Below are 13932 nucleotides of genomic sequence, written 5' to 3' on the forward strand. Positions count from 1 at the left end.
GGATTTCCGTCATTTTCCTTATAAAATAATCTCAAAACAGACATTATGCCCCTAGAGACACTGGAGGTTAGTGCAGCCATTACATTTGAGTCACTATTAATTAATTCAGCTCTTTAGAGATTTATGCTACAAAATCTAACAGCTAAGTGCCTTTTGGGTCCCTGAATTCAACCCTCAACTACACTTTAGTCTATGTAAGTGACACATGTTCATCTCCATTTGACATAATACTTAATATTGAAAGAATAATAAGGGGTCAAATTAGAATTGTTTGCTTTATTCATTTAATATTTCAGCAAATATTGTTATGTAAACAGTATCAAATCTTGCTGGAATGCATTCACACTACATCAAAATTTCACCCCCCAAAGACAAACAGACTTTCAAGAAAAGTAAAGTTGTAAACTAGGTTACAGAAAACAGCAAAATAAATGCAAGTCACTAATCTAATTACATGTGGCAGGGTACAAAAGCATCTTAGCCACTAACATTTATTGTATATGGTTTCCTTAATTTTCATCTAATTGAAGAATGTTCTGAACTTCCTCGTTTGCATATGAAGCTGTTATAAGTTTAGGCTGGAATCTGCTCTCTTGCTTTAAAATAGAAGGCAGACAATGGCTGACTTTGACCGCCACTTCCTTTCAGTTGCAAACGGTCGCCTGTAGACATAAGCCCGCTGAAGATCCAATTGTGTCCCACACACCATAATTAAATGCTACGTGAGCGTTTTACAGAATAGTGGCTCTGTTGCACATGCACAATGGATGGATGACTTTCTCTCTGGAAATTTAGACTGATAGCTTTAATCAAATGGGATGCCATTTCAGTTCAACTTCAGAACTTTACGATGATGACATTTGTCTTGAGCCGCTTTCATCAAATGTCAACTACGACGATGCCACATGCTGCCTTATTTAAAATACTGGTACATTTTGAATGAAATGCATGCTACTCAAAATTTTACTCATGTTTATATCCAAAAATAAAGAAAACAAATAAATCCAATGACACAGATTAGGCACGCTGTACAATGAGACACATGACCAAAAAAGTGACTGAACTATTCTATTTCATCTATAGGTACATATGAGATAAAAAAAATATGGCTAAGTTTATATTATTATTATTATTGGTAAACTTGTCAATCAATGTTGGTTTACCCACGTATAACCAGAAATGTTTATTTTGGCCTTTACATCTGTGAAGTTCAACTTCAGTCATTGCATCTTAATGTAAATCATAAAACGGGGCAGAAATTTGACATTATAAACTACTTCGGATGCCCCACTGTTCTAACGGAGCCTGAGAGTTTCTCTTAAAATTTGTTTTTGGGGAAAATGAGTGTTTGAGTCAATTCCAATAATTCTCTGTACAACATGACGGCCAAGTATCAGAGGTTGTTACTAACTATTAAAACGTACACCAAGAAAAAAACACAGTGAGTTACAGAATGTTTCCACCCTTATCATCTGATTAGCATATTCTGACCTAAGAAAATAACATCTGATAGTGCAATCAAATTACAAGTAGTGCAATACTTTAAGTCTTATTAAATTCCTTCTACTATTTTCCGCTGAAACTAATTCAAACAGGAATTCAAAGCTAATTCATTAAAGTGCATTCATTCATTCTTCTAAAAATATTGCTGGGTTCAGACTAGCAGTGCTGCATTCAGCAAGCATATGCTAAAAGAAAAGAAAAAAGCCCAGTTCAGATGATAAATGCTTTTGAAATGTTCAACTGTAAATTTGCTTCAACTAGAAATTCCACTTTCGACCGTACCTTTTGTAAAAGGTCCATTTCTCAACTGTTGTCATCCACCAAACGGGAACCGTTGATGCCACGATAGGTCACGCGGCTGGGACGGACGAGCACGCCGTGGCCCGGACGGCAGCTGAAGTAGCGCCGGCCGCCGACAGAGCCGTCGTTCTTTCCCTTGGGGCCTCGGAGCTCCAGACCCAGCCAAAGGCCGGGAGCAAAGTCGGTCGTGCCCATGTAACGGATGGAGGCCATCTCGTTGGCGCTGTTCAACAGGACCTGCATGCCTTCATGGAGGCGGACCTGGTTCTCAGAACTGTAGACGGTTCCGGCGCTGCTACTCGGAATGCTGCTGCTGCTGCCGCTACCGCTCAACGTATTCCAGCGGCGACGATGGGGGTTGGAACGACTCCTTTGGTTTTTGCTGTCATTTGGTGGGAAGCAGGAGCACGGGGGAAACAAAAAAACAAAGTTTGGGAAATAAGCAGACAGTGAATAGGATCAATAAAAGTTCAATACATTGGAACCTTCATGGTTGTACAAAAACGTTTTAAGAAAAAAAATACGCCTCAAATAGTGCGTGAAACCTTTCAGCTCATTGTGCCATTAAACATCTTGGGAATGTGTGGGTTTATTATATTATTGTTATTTATTTAGAAAATAGGGGTGTCAAAATCATTGCGTTAATTTAAAGACACATTTTTTTTTAACACACAATTAATGACCGCCCGGGTAATTCCAGTCGCAACGCAGCAGACGCGTCAACGTCAAAATTTAGCAGTAATTAATTTAATAATAATGCATATATTTGTGGAGACTGGGGTCAAGTTGTATTTTACATTGTAAAAATGTGCAGACTTTCACAAGTTACTTCATGTTAAAGATTAGATAGCTCTTAATATGAAAAGAAAAATACACTGAGCTGTCACCAATGTTTTACATATGCAATTATGCCACCTAGTGGCAGAAAAATGACCTCAACACAAATCAATATCACACTCAGACCAGAGGGCAGGAGCACATTACACCAGTTTTAAAATCGGTTTCTCTGTGCCCCACCATGTTGTTGTTGTTTTGTTTTCCTTGGAGTGTGTGCGTGTGTGCATGTGTGTGCGTGTGTATGTGTGTTTTTTTTATCGTATTATGGATGTTTGAAAGGGATACTTGACTCATTGAGCCATTTTCAGCAGGAAAAAGTTAATATTTTGTGAATTTGATAACAATAATTTTTCATTTACAATTAATACCTTTAAAAACTAACATTTCCACTTGCTGTCTACTGAAGATGACATCACCTGTGCTGAGGAAGTAGGTAATGACCAATCATAGCTCAGTTTGCTGACCAAACCCAGAAAACAGGCGAGCCATGATTGGTCGTTACCTACTTCCTCAGCACAGGTGATGTCATCTTCAGGAGACAGCAAATGAAATTTTTAGATTTTAAAGGTATTAATTGTATGAAAAATAATGTAGCTACCAAATTCATTCTGAACAAAATATTAACTTTTTACTGTTGAAAATGGCTCAATGAGTCAAATATCCCTTTAATTGTTTAGCACCTTGAGTTGCATTTTAATGTATGAAAGGTGCTATATAAATCAAGTTTGATTGATTGAGCTTTTTAGGGAGGTAGAGAATGATGGCCACAATCTGGGGGGAAAAAACAAGACCCACCAGGTCGCAGGGTTTCTCCTGCTCGTCTCCTTGGGTGGAGCAATGGCAGATGATGTGCTGAAGCTGCGACGGATCACCCCTGCATGACAATCACAACAAGTGTGTATACGCTGCCAAACGGCGATGAATGCGGAGATATGTGGGCAGAAATATAGGCAGCGCTCTCACCGCTGATTGATGGATGCTTGAGATGTGACGAGGAGAGCTCTGAGAGGCAATCAACAGATCCGTGGATCCTGGGGGTGCGCAAAACAGTAAACAGATGTAACATAAGTAGCAGAACATGATCACCGATGTAAAATCCGCCTGCGGCAAAGTCACTTCTAATTCAGTAACTGCTCGTGTATACCATTTTACTTTTCAAATAAAAATAGATTACTTTCCACGATTGCTCGCTCTGACAGAAGCAAAAAGTGCTGTGACATGAATTTCCCCACTGTGAGAGTAATAAAGGATTATCTTATCTCCCTGCAGCAAAAGAAACGCAGTTTGTTTTCCTAATGGCGTGTTGTAGCTGCTGACAGGAGAAGAAAGGGAGGTTCAAACACGTTGCTCGGCGGAGAGAGAGTGAGATTCTCCCGAAGACGGAGAAGCATGTGTGTGTGGCTGTACGGGCCTCGGGGTTAATTAGGGGGAAACCAAACAAAAAAGGACATGAAGAACGGAGGGCAAACACAAAGGTTCTTACTCGCCGAGAGCAACTCCTTTTTCACTGAAGGTGTAAATAGCAGATTAAAAGAAACAATGTTAGGAGAGTAATGAAAGCAATAAAGAAATGAGGAGTTGTTGGAAAGTCCCCGAGGGTTCGTGGAGTTGCCGTGGAACAGCACGTTCAGCCCTACCTTGATTTTAAACCAGCTTTTTGGCGTCTATCAATTATAACTGGCATGCGACTATATATCGAAAATGACTTTCTCCAGGCTCTCCCTAAACCGCTACCTACGCACTTGATATGCCTGTTGAGTCATTGCTTCGTCTTGAGGCAACTGAAAGTTTATGATGATTAAATGTTTCATTAAATTGTAGAAATGCAAACACATTCGCCGGCTCTTGATGGCGCAAGTTTTTCAAGCCAAGATCTCAGATTACGATCAGCGAGATTGATAGAAAGGTTAGATAAATTACATGCAAAACCAACTGATAGCTGCATTAACTCAAATACAGATTATTTTAATTGTAAATAACAGCGATAATAACAAATGTTAGGCTTGGCTGGAAAGATACGTGGCAGGATGGCAAAATAATAAAGATGAAATAACATTTGTTAAAAAGCTGGACTGAGGTTTGGTCTTCTCCTTGCTCTCCGATTTTACTGTTCTTGTGTTTCATGGTCTGCTGCTGTATTCAATATTGTCTGCTTTGTTGTCAAGGATAAAGCTGGTAAAGTGGGCAGCCTTGATATTTGCTGGTTGATAGCGTACGCCAGCAAACTTTTAAAAGTCTTTAAAAAAAATCCTGTTGCTCAGGTTAAGTGACTTTATAAAGTCCACAGATCATCGGTTTGGTTGTAAACAACAAAGTCGTGTTTTGGGTGTATATGCCTTAAAAATGGTGAACCAATGAAGAACTAACAATTCAGCTATTTTTATGCATTTTTATAGACACCTCAAATTTTTTTCTTTTACATTTGACTACATTAACTGCAGGAAATGTTTTGAGGAGTCTATAACAAGAGAGGTGTGAACTGTACAGTTGTTAATATTTGTTAGGGCTGGGCAATGAATAGAATTATTTCAATTAATTGAAACGTTGAAAATAAAAAATAAATACACTTGTTTACTTCTGGATTATAAAAAGCTGTTGTTCCTTATATCCAATCGTTATTTGTCATTTTAAATGCTGAATGGGTGGTTTACAAGACAAGTTTACAATAATTACTAAATGTAAGAAAGTTATGCATAAGATATGAGTGAATAGGTATTGTTTTGCCCAAGCTATGAATGTTAAATTGATGTTAAAACCCATTCAAAATCAGTGTATATTATTGTCTGAACATTTTGCACATGATTAAATTTGGGTAAATGAAACAGTGAAATCAGTGTTTGTTGGGTTTACTTTATATTAAAAAAATATATATTAAAAAAATTATTGACATCGTAATCGTCCAGAATGACAGAATTTTTGGGGGGGATTTTCTCTTATTTTGAAACGCAGCCTTTACTTATATTTTGTAGGTGAGAGAAATGTAACTATAAGGCATTTCAGAAAAGCACAATCATTCAACAAAACATAAAGACAATAATGAAATTATCCTCATATTAAAATATATATATGATATGTAAACTTGTGAGCACATCTGTACATCTCAGCCAAAAGGAGGTTGTGAGAAGTAGTGGGGATGACATCTGAGAAACTTGATTAGATGCTTATTAAATGTTTTGGCTATTCATCATCATTACTTTGTCACATTTGTTCTTCCTGCTGGATAATTGTTGAAAATGAACATGTGATGTGATGCTGGCTGCTAGCAATTGAAACAAGCAGACGATTAGAATACAAATAAGGTTTTCAGACTCATAATAACAACACATTAGCCTGCACTGTTATTATGACCATAGTAGCAGTAACACCCCAGTTACTTGAATCTAACATAAATGAGTCAAGAACATTTCACAAGGGGTGACAAAATGCTTTGGTAAATAAAAAAAAAATGTGAATAATAAGATACCAAATCTTTATTGCCACGGGATCTAAACTCTTGAGATCTATGGGAGGAGGAGTTAGCACGCACAAGTTCACAAAATAAACCATGAAGATGTTGAATTTGCATTAAGAGTAACCTGATTGCTGGTTAATTAGCGATCCATGCATACTTCGCACACACAGACAAGCTGACAATAGCTAATGGTGGCCCAGACTGCGTGATTAATAGCAAAACAAAGTTGGAAAAACACCATCTGTAGATTTTTTTTAATTGGATGCTTTACAGACAAGAGTGATCAATTATTGCTCCTGGTGGCAGTAAATTGTCTTAAAAATACTCAAGTAATTGAACTTACTTGATACATTGAATGAAAGTGGCAAGTGTTTAGTGGGGGGGGGGGGGGACACACACAATTGCTTTGGATATCACTACAGGTCAAGAAGACAAAAATGTTCTTGGATATTCTCTTATTTACGATTTGTATCCACAATTCAGATTTAATAGCAAGGTTCATCACTGCTGGCTCATTGGCGGCCACATTAAATGCAGCAATCATGGCGAGAGTAGGCCTTGGGCGTCTCACGCACACCTCTGACTCCTGTTAATTACAAGCATAGAGTCGAAGGGACTTTTTGCCACGCAGGGCAAAATCATTATGTCAACACGAGCACAAATGACACTGTCAAAGGAACTCATTAGTGGCAGATGTATTGATGAAGCCAAGCTCGGGGTGTTGTGTATGTAGACGGTGTTAAATCCAACCGACGTTTTTCAAACACAACTTGGCGGATAAGCGCTTACCGTTGAACGCGAGATGGAGGAGCAAAGACCCCATGTCTTGGTGGGCACTTAAAGTATCGCACTCCACCCACTGAGCCGTCGTTCTTCCCACTGGGCGTGTCCAGAGCGATGCCCAACCAGCGGCCTGGAAGGAGAGACACACGGTGAAGCGGATCGTAAAACAAAACTCAGTTAATGGTTCCGTCCTGGAATTTGAAATTAATTATTTTTCTTTTCTTCTTTGTCTGATAAAGGATCGATATTGTCAGTTAGGAGTGTGTTCCCAAGCATGAATAATAAAAAAATTATATATATGAATGAAAATTAGGTTGATTTTGTTTAGAAATTTCAGAATACGGCTCAAGTAACGTGTAATTTTTCGGACTCCGAAGCCATAAGTCACGTCTCAAGAGTGTGCATCATTTTGGGGCTTAATAAAATTAATTTCGCAAGTCTACACAATGTTAATGATAACACAACACAATTTTGCAATAATAAATATAATATTAAATATATTTGTGACAAGTGGGGAATGTTTGCTAGTTTCAATCCCAAAAAATGTGCAGGAATTCAACCTTTTTTTTTTTTCTTCAATCTTCAACCTTTAATTTACTCAAAGTACTGTACGTCTTAAACGTCCAGAATGAAACATTATGCCACCCAGTGGCTGAAAATGTTCTATTTGCATTTATTTCAAAACATCTCTGAACCACTTTCCATCAATCACATTTTATCTACAAAGTACTTTTTTGTCAATTAGAAATCCAACAAAGTGCTTTACAGAGATAAAACCAGACGATGGAAAAAAATATCAAATACTCAATGTAGTACATTAACTGTATGTAATACAACAACAATAATAATAATACATTTTATTATATCTCTGACTTCAAATAACTACGCATCAAGTAAACACCTGTCCTAACAAGAGCAGTGGTCCCCAACCACCGGCCATACCATTTGGCCACACCAAAATACATACACAGCCTCGAAAAACCCAACTTTGTTTTTTATTATATGAACCGGTCTGTGGTGGATGAAAAGTGGGGGAACACTGAACAAGAGTATTAAAAATGAGGAAAATATTTTTAATGTAAACTTTGAACAAATATAAAATGTGAGATTAATTGTGAGTTTACTGTTAAAATCACGTGATTAATTACGATTACAAATTTTAATTGACTTTACAGTCTAATGGAAACTTAAAAAATATATATATTTTTAAATCTTCTGACAAAGTCAATTATAGCAGATTATATAACACCTATTCTAATGATTCTTAGTTGGGCAAAAAATAAGGTAGCTCTGGATGGATGGATGGATGGATGGACAAACGGACGGAACCTCTAGAGCCTGCGGCCAGATCAGAGGTAATTCTACTCGTGTACGCAGACTCCAATCGATAATGTTTTTTGTCTTGTTGTTACAGTCCAATCTGAAATAGTACTCAGTGGCACACAGACTATTATACAATCCTCAACATGTCTATCTGACTTCTCTGAGAGAGAAAAAAAAAATCACAACACTGTGAGCAGTAATGTTTTATTGCTTGAACCACCAGTCAATCACAAGGCTCATAAACAACAATGGTTCACACTTGTATTCCTTCTTTGCTGTGCGGCACACGTGCTAAGCATACGTGCCGCTGTGTTGACGGATAAACGTGTCATTGTTACTTATTAAAACAGGACTCGTATTGAATGGACCACACACACATTCTGTTTAAACAGAAAATCTTGACAATCTCCCGTGGTTCCCTCTCCCCTCCCCCTTCCTCCCCCTTGCTGCCGCTCCCTCCTCGCCTCTCCCCGCCCGTCCTCCGCCTCCCGGTCCCTTCTCCCTCGTCGCCCTTCCTCCTCCTCTCCCCCTCTCTCTGCGGCCCTGCCGCTGCCCCTTGCCCTTCTTGTCGTCTCCTTCCCCCCTCCCGCGTATCGCCTTCCTTCCGCTCCCCTGGGCCGGGGGCTCCATCCGTGGCCCGGGTCTCGGCGCTCCAGGGGGATTGGTGTTGTGCCCGCCCCGCTCCGGTGGGCGTCCTGTCGCCTCGGGCGCGCCCCAGTATCCGGGGGGCGAGCCCTATCGCCCCGCCGGGCTGGTCCCATATGCCCACCGGGGTCCCGGTGGGGTGGGTGGGGGTATTGGTGGGCGGGTGCGCCTCCTGCCCCCGCCCGGTTGGGGGGGGCCCCGCTGGTCGCTCCTCTTAACTCACTGCACTAGGTTTGCACAATACACTTTTATAGACATATAGGGCACATAACACACTTTGGGGGGGTGGGGTAGGGTGGAAACACCGTCTTCACCCTACAACTCCCCTCCAATTTTAATGCACCACACAACTGTGGGGGGGTGCCATCGGTTGGGGACCGCGGTATAGAGCAGTGCTGCGGTCCCCTGTCCGTGTCCCCGCCGCGCCCCCCCCCTTTTTTTTTTTTAATGCACCACATACACTCACTGACATGCCTGGGAGGCGGGTGGATCGGAGCGTGGGGATATAATTTCCCTCTGCTCCGGTTCACCTGCTCCTAATTTTAATGCACCACACACACACACTTGTATATACACTGGGTGGGGACACATTCAAGGTTTAGGGGTAGAGTTCGCCAGTCGGCGAGCTGGCGAACACAGTAACAGGGGTTAACTTTCACGAAGAACGCTGGGGTGACGACCGGGGCCTTTCCCCGCTGGGCCTGGGGTTCGGGGGTGCCGGCCGTCCTCCGGTGCCCCCATCTCCCCTGCTGCCCCCGGTGTTCCGTCCCTCCACGCGGCGGGGGGTGGGGTGGGCGCGGCTGCCCTCTCCGCTCCGCTGTCCGGCCCCTCTTCGGCGGCGGTGCCTGGGTGCGGGGGGTCCCCGGGGGCTGCCGGTTGGTCGGGGGGGGGGGGGGGCGGCTTTGTTGGGGGGGGGCTGTGGACCGGTGGGGTGCCTGGCGGGCCTGCAGTGCCCCGTCCTGCTGCGTTGGGTTGGGGGCGCGGGCCGTGTTGGGGTGGGGGGCGCTCCTGCTCCTGGGTTTGCTCTCCGGCCGGTGGCCCTAGCGGGGCCCGGGGGTCGTTCTTTGGCGCTGCCGCGGCCTGGGGGGCCCTGAGGTGTTGCGCTTGCTCTGTCCTGGCAGGGGTCGACGGCTCCCCTCTTTGGTGGAGATTTTCATGCATGCCAGATCCACCACACCAGCATCTATCGAAACTCAGACACAATCTGCTTCCTCCTCAGGTCATTGAATCGGTGGAGGCTGGTGTCTGTGGATCTCAATCTGCTTCGTTTGTCCTTCCTTCCTTTCCTCAGTCTCTCCTTTGGTCTCTTGAGGTCTCCCTGATTTTTTGGGATTTGTTGGAATTTATATGTTTCTGGAGTTGGTGAGGAATTCTGGTTGGTGGCCCGGTGGGTGGTGTCTGGCCGGTGCTGACTTTCCTTTGTTTTCTTTGGTCCCCTCGGGTCTCCTGACGGCGGTGTTCGGTTTAGGTGAACGGTATGGGATTTTTTCTAATAGGTTTTTGGTGAGCTAACGAATACACACACACACACACACACACACACACACACACACACACACACACCCACCCCCACACACACACACACACACACTCGCTCGCTCGCTCGCTCGCACGCACGCACGCACGCACATACACATACAAAAAAAACAAAATAAAAAGGAAAAAAAAAGAAAAAAAAGGGGGAAAACAGAAGAAAAAAAAAGGAAAAAAAATCTTGACAATCTTGACTATACTCGTTTTACATTTACTTGGCACATGCAAAATTATGCGGTGTCCTACCAAATGAGAGCTGAACACATCCTGAATCTGCCAAAGGATTTGGTTGCAGACATGACCTGTTCTGAATCAATTGATAAATTAATGCTGGCAGAAAAAAAGTGTAATGCTGATGTGCAGTACATGCCAGAACGACAATGTGGCGTGCATACTAAGTCACAATAATACATACCGGTGTGCTTTTTTCCACAATGCAAAAATGTAATGTCGCAATATTGACAGTATTGCGAGTGACATGTAAATATGCGCCCACATTAGCCCTCGAGTGCACAACAGATGAAGCCACAAGACGTTTTATAGCAGAGCAAACAGCTTGTCAGCCTCCACCCAAGATTGTGTCATTTGCACTGAAAAGTGGAGCAACTTCATCGCCAGCGGAAACGACCTTGCCAACATAGCAAGCCATCTGAGTCAATAACTCACTTGTACTGTACTCCCCTCCAAAAGTACTGGAACAGTAAGGCGGATTCCTTTATTTGTGTTCTAGACTGAAAATAATAATTTCATTAGATCCATGTACCAATCATTTTTATTATATGGAAAATAGGCGGGGGGTTTTATGTCACACCCAATCAATCAGCTAAATTCAGGTGTTGGCCTCACTGTTCCAATATTTTTGGAGGAAGTCTAAATCTAAACAATCCATAGAGCTTTGTTTGTCCATCTATTGGACAAACTTTGAAATGTGTCAAAAAATTAACTGGCAGCTCTTAACTCATTCACTCCCAGCCATTTTCACTGAAGCAACCCCCTTCGCTCCCGGCTGTTTTACTGGATTTTGACTGATTTTGCAAGGCGCACAGAATATTGTGTTCTATTGCTATAAAAACATTTAACCTACCAAAAGAAAGATTAGAATCTCTTCTTTCATCAGGAAAAAAAAGTATATTTCTATCTGTTTCCATTTTGCAGCAATTTGCATTACAATATAGCTAAGTTTCATCATTATTCACAAATCTTTTTAAAACAGTGGTGGGAAGGAGCTTTTTTGCAACATGGCCGTGGTTGATCTCTTTTACTTTGCTGCCACCTCCTGATCATTTTTTGTAATAACTACCAATGCTTTAAGCGTCCTCTTCAGGTCAGAGGCTGCATCAAAGCCTTCTTTCTGTATGCTCTAGCATTAAAAAAAACATTTTAAAAAATGCATACCGGTAAATATGTTTTTGGGAACATGGCAATATTTAAAATAGAACGTTTTTATGCGTTTTGAGGAGCAAATGAGTTAATTTATGACATAGGTGTCAAACTCCGGTCCTCGACGGCTACAGTCCTGCAGGTTTTGGAGGTTTCCCTCTTCCAACACAAGCTGATTCCAATCAGCAGGATCGTTATCAGGCTTATGCAGAGCTTGCTGATGAGCTGATCATATATCAGCTGTGTTGGAGAACGGAAACATCCAAAACCTGCAGGACTGTGGCCCTCCAGGACCGGAGTTTGACACCTATGATTTATGACATAACTCCCCGGTCCAGTTGTCAGTCAACTTTTTAGTGCATAACAGGTAGCTTTATAAAACGACTAACAGAATTCCTCCATGTGTCTGTTTGGTGCACCTGCCTGCCGGATGTGTACAGTAGGCAGCGACAGTCTAGAGCTACATGGTGACCAATGGTGGCCATGGCTCTGCAGCCACCTCCAGGTTTAGGGAAATTTTGTCAATTAAATCCAGACAACACTGCATGCATCTTGCTTCTTCGCAAGGAATTTAATGTCTGCAAGCAGCGCATACTTGACATTTTATTTTGGCTTCCAAGTTCATCCATGAGGTTGCTGGGTTGGAAGAAAAATGAACACCAAACAACCTCAGTGCTCATTCAAGAACAACACTAAAAGCACTTCTGATTATATAGACTGGAAATATTTGTGTGGAAGCCGTAAAATGGTGTAAGCAAAGTTTTGTGCCGGAAATTTATTGTTGACCTATTTTTTGTTTGACTTATTTAAATTTGTTGACTCCCCATCCCCCATCCCCCACCCCCTTCGAGGTTATCTACAGCCATAACTGAATAAATGCACAATGCAGTAAACTGAATTTAAAAGTGTGTTACTATATAGAAATGATTCATTGCTGAATAATATTTGATATGTAATGAAAATCATTAAACTTCAGAAAATTTGCCATTTCTGGCTTCAAAGAAAGAGGGAGTGAACTCAGAAGATTTCTTTGTAGAATATTTTTTATTTTTGTATTTAAATGCCACCAAAGGCAAGTTCTGCATATTGTTGATTCTTCATGACATCCCTTTGGACAGAACACAATGATTCTAAATAAACAAACTAGAAAGGGCAGGCATAATTTATTGATGGCATACTGAATATTTCAAATATCTTTTAAATGTTTTATTTTTGGTTTTTAACTGCATTATAGGTAGGTGTCAGATTCTGCTCCTTTACCTGATTCAACGTTTTTCTTCCCTTGGAACACTTCTTAACTTTCAGGCTAAAATTAACAACATTTGACACTGTTTCCAAATACAGCTAGCCATAGCATATCATGACTTGCAAAATGGTGCAACTGTACGTGCTATTCCATAGGCAGGACCTGGATATACATTAGTATTAGTGCAAACTATTAAATTGTGCTTTTCCAAATTTCGAATACAGAGAAATGTTCCAATTAAGTATACAAACTGAAAAAACGTATTGAAATTATTAAAACTATCAGACAGAATTCTGACTACACTCCAAACCATTTTCCAATTTACTGCGTAGATTGAATGCAAGATTGTTAGGGTCACTTTTGTCACAAATTTAAATTAGTGGCAAAAGTGTCAAATTACATTGTCGCACTCATAACAATCAACCAGCAAACAGATGTGAGTGAGTAAATCCTGACCTGGAGCAAAGCTGGTCTTCCCATAGAAATGGACTACGCCGGTTCTCTGTCCGACGACCAGCACCCGATCCCCCAGGGGCATCTCACGGCCCCCATACACAGAGCTACTAGTTGAAGGAGTTTGGCTTTGAAAACCTGGCAAGGAAATGATCAAAAAGGATGCTGTCAAACATACTGCAGTATCTTCAGTCGTAATGTGGTCAAATAATTCCTACCTGCTGTAGCATTTGCAGCCATGCCCGAAGAGGAGTGGAGGCCGAGGGCAGGTGTGGCCCAAGGCCTCTGAGAAACATGTTCCCGTTGTTGCCTGGCAGTAAGACGATGCCTGTGATGGGGACGAGGTCGAGGACGACGTCCATGTCGAGATTCCAGTGAAGAAGACGAGGAGGAAAGTGATTGGGAGAAACCACCTGTGTTCAAATTGATGAGAAATAAATGACAATAGACATAAAGGGCAACAAAAATGTCGGACATT

At 41.6% G+C, this 13932-nt stretch overlaps 1 protein-coding gene across 3 annotated transcripts in view; it reads right to left on the bottom strand.

Moving 5' to 3' along the window:
* Positions 1-261: 261 nt before the first annotated feature.
* Positions 262-13932, bottom strand: part of LOC147163185 (CAP-Gly domain-containing linker protein 4) — a 31932-nt gene continuing 18261 nt past the window's right edge. For 2 of the 3 annotated variants that reach the window (XM_086095397.1, XM_086095395.1), the window contains exons 10-15: positions 13673-13867; positions 13458-13592; positions 6881-7004; positions 3604-3671; positions 3436-3514; positions 262-2185 (exon numbers count right to left, since the gene is read on the bottom strand). In XM_086095397.1, coding sequence (XP_085951523.1) covers positions 1807-2185; positions 3436-3514; positions 3604-3671; positions 6881-7004; positions 13458-13592; positions 13673-13867 — 980 coding nt within the window. In that variant the 3' untranslated portion in view covers positions 262-1806. The remainder of the gene's footprint in view (positions 2186-3435; positions 3515-3603; positions 3672-6880; positions 7005-13457; positions 13593-13672; positions 13868-13932) is intronic. The other variant, XM_086095396.1, reaches the window with a different exon arrangement.

The sequence above is a fragment of the Leptonotus elevatus genome, chromosome 14 (genome assembly GCF_054856555.1).
Source record: "Leptonotus elevatus isolate MCC_2025b chromosome 14, RoL_Lele_1.0, whole genome shotgun sequence".
In the NCBI taxonomy this organism is placed as follows: domain Eukaryota; kingdom Metazoa; phylum Chordata; class Actinopteri; order Syngnathiformes; family Syngnathidae; genus Leptonotus; species Leptonotus elevatus.